The sequence below is a fragment of the Protopterus annectens genome, chromosome 6.part0 (assembly GCF_019279795.1).
Source record: "Protopterus annectens isolate FY-2018-M chromosome 6.part0, PAN1.0, whole genome shotgun sequence".
Taxonomy (NCBI): Eukaryota; Metazoa; Chordata; order Ceratodontiformes; family Protopteridae; genus Protopterus; species Protopterus annectens.
In genome coordinates, this window is record NC_056737.1 from 333,492,033 (window position 1) to 333,494,844 (window position 2,812).

Below are 2,812 nucleotides of genomic sequence, written 5' to 3' on the forward strand. Positions count from 1 at the left end.
CAAGCCACTAATCAATCTTGGGTTATCTGGGTCATGATCAGGGCTTTATTCATCTATGCCACAGAGCCTATCTTGGCATACAACAGATGCAAGGTCGAGAAAACAGTTCTGGATAGGATATTAGTCTGCTACATGACATGAGCACAAAGATGCATACTTACTCATTCATGGCTCACAGACCTAAGGGGAACTTACAAGACTGCTAGTTTTTCTATAGAATGGCATTGGGATGCATAAATAAAAAATAGAAGCAGTCAGCAAAATATCATGCGGGCACAGGGAGGACATGCAGATACTATACCAAAGGTACTTCAGCCAAGAAACAGAGTATTGAATTAAGCATAGTTAGGCAGCAATGCTTGCCACTGTACCTGAGTGCTGCAAACATTCTAACATAAATAGACAGTAAAAGAACAGCACATTTTCATCAGAGGTTTGTTTGTTGTGGTAATCAAGATACTTCTTCCATGTCTTTCTCACTATATTGCTTCCTTGTAGTGGATATTGCTTCACATTCACATAATATAAACATTCAATAAAATAAACCAGTGAGTTGTGTAGTTATCACACAGCACTAGAATACTGAACCCTGACTTATGCAAAAAATAAATCAATAAATAAATAAAAGATGCTTTAACCTGCTGAATTTCTCCATAAACCAGGATCAGTGTTTAAAAGTAATGTAGTAAATAATAAATAAGAAAAGCAACAAGAAGGCCCTAGGAAGTGTAACATATTTAAATTTCTCATGAATATCAGAGAAAAAAAGAAAACCAGCATGACCTTGAGGATAATGATCTTTCATGTTTAACTGTTAATGGTTAATCATTCAAGATAAGCATCACAGTTAAATATAACCACAGACCTAATGGTAGTTAAGCTTCGGAAGTAGAACAACTATTAAAAACCCTTGCATCAGCAGAGATGGCATTAATACAGCAAATACTCTTCATCTTGTTCCTGGTTGCAGCCACAATGGCACAGTGTCCTGCTCCAAGTGACCTAAAAGATGCAGATGGAGTGAAGCTCTGTGCAAGAATGTTTGAACACAGCCATTACTATAATGACCAGTCCTGTGGTGGGGCTCAGTTAGATGTACGAAAAGAAGACGATATGCCCTACATGCCCAAAGGATGGAACAACAGGGCCTCTTCTTTGGTGGTATCTAGTCGCTGTGAACTGAGAGTCTGGTCCAGATCCCCAAAAGTAGGAAATAATCGCAAATTCACCAGCGGCACATACTACCAGCTGAAGGATTACCGTTTAGGTCTCTTTGGCAACTGGAATGATGCTATCTCCTCCTACTTTTGCTCATGCACATAAAGGAACAATTAGATATTTGCACCTATAACAAAATGCAAGAAGTGATATCTAATAAAAAATAAGTTCATTCATTAAAAATATATAAACAGCTCAAGAAATTGTATACCTTCAGGCAACAAAAACAATGGTATCTGAAATGGGATTTTACATACTAGTCATGTCATACAGACGTACTTTTGTTGTAAAATAACAATCCCCCTTCTCTATGATGTGCTACAATGAAACAAATCAAGAAAGTCCATGTTTCAGGTGGCAAGATGTTTGGCAGATGTCAGTAAGAACTCATTGCCTCACTAGCTATCATTGTTCTTTGTTTCCTGGTTGCATTTGTTCTGTTTTTAAACTAAAACTTGTTTAATTGCCTATACCAAAACACATATTTTTAAGAAGCTATGCTGCAAACTTTATTTACTGTAAATGGTAAAAAGCTGATAAATTATGAGAATCTGATAATCTGTCCTCATCTGTCTTGTTACTAGCAAAGTCACATGAATGTCTGTTTTCTCAGTAAGTAAAGAAGATCCATTATGAAAATTAAACAGTGAACAAAATAAGCATTGATTTATGAGCTTTTTGTAAAAAAAAAAAAAAACAAAGTTTTTGATAAATTTAATTTTCCCAGCAATTTCTTTCTTGGTTTGCATTCACATACAACAGTAGTGCTCGTACCTTTTCAGCTGTCCCAGGCAGGTCACCTTAATGAAATGCAATGTTCTGGTCTACTCACCTTATTGTTTCATATCATTTTGAAGTGCGTTTGTTACAATATCACTTTTTCTGCAGCATTCAGCAGAAACATGCAAAAACTGTTTTTACTAACATATTGGGGCACTTGCCACTGCAAAAAGCAGTACAGATGGTAACACTATTATATATTACAACATAAAGTTAAAATAAATTACACTGTGTGTCAAGCATTTTACTGTAAAAACATGACAGAACATTTTTAGAGATAAATTATGTATGTCATACAAGTTATTGTTAAACTATAAAAGCATGCTTTTTTGTTTGAGATTAAGTATGTAAAAGACTGACCCATTTTCAGGTGAGTGCTACAAGACTGCCTAATTGAAAATGTTAAACAGTTACAGACTCTCAAACAATACAGCACAATATAAAGGAATGGTTATAAACAAGATATAACCTTGGAGACAGTAAAAAAAGAGGTAACAGTTAATGACCTGCACAGTCACATGTGAGTTAAGCAACTTCCAGCACTTCCACATAAATGAAACTGAACTGCTTGCAGCCCACAGGGTGTAAGAAAACAGCTTGTTATAATGTTGACACAGGAAAGAGAATACAACCAGAAAATGTATTTAGATCTCTCTGCAGTTCTTTCTTCATGTGTTCATGTCTGAAAGCAGACACTCACCGTCACTGTGACGACCATGCCCTGGCCCAGCAATCAAGGAGCCTCAATCATCACCACTAATACCAGGGAGGTCATCTCCTAGAAGAGGAAAGGATAACTAATACACACAGTAAA

General features: G+C 36.2%; 1 protein-coding gene across 1 annotated transcript; it reads left to right on the forward strand.

The window, feature by feature from the left end:
• The first annotated feature begins 975 nt into the window (after positions 1–975).
• Positions 976–1,323, forward strand: LOC122803836 (syncollin-like). Its single transcript, XM_044073520.1, has one exon. It carries the CDS (start codon positions 976–978, stop codon positions 1,321–1,323), a length of 348 nt encoding a protein of 115 aa, XP_043929455.1.
• Positions 1,324–2,812: the final 1,489 nt, after the last annotated feature.

What these genes read in the sequence shown, in the direction of transcription:
- LOC122803836 (XM_044073520.1), top strand. Translation starts at nt 976, where the DNA reads ATGGCACAGTGTCCTGCTCCAAGTGACCTAAAAGATGCAGATGGAGTG.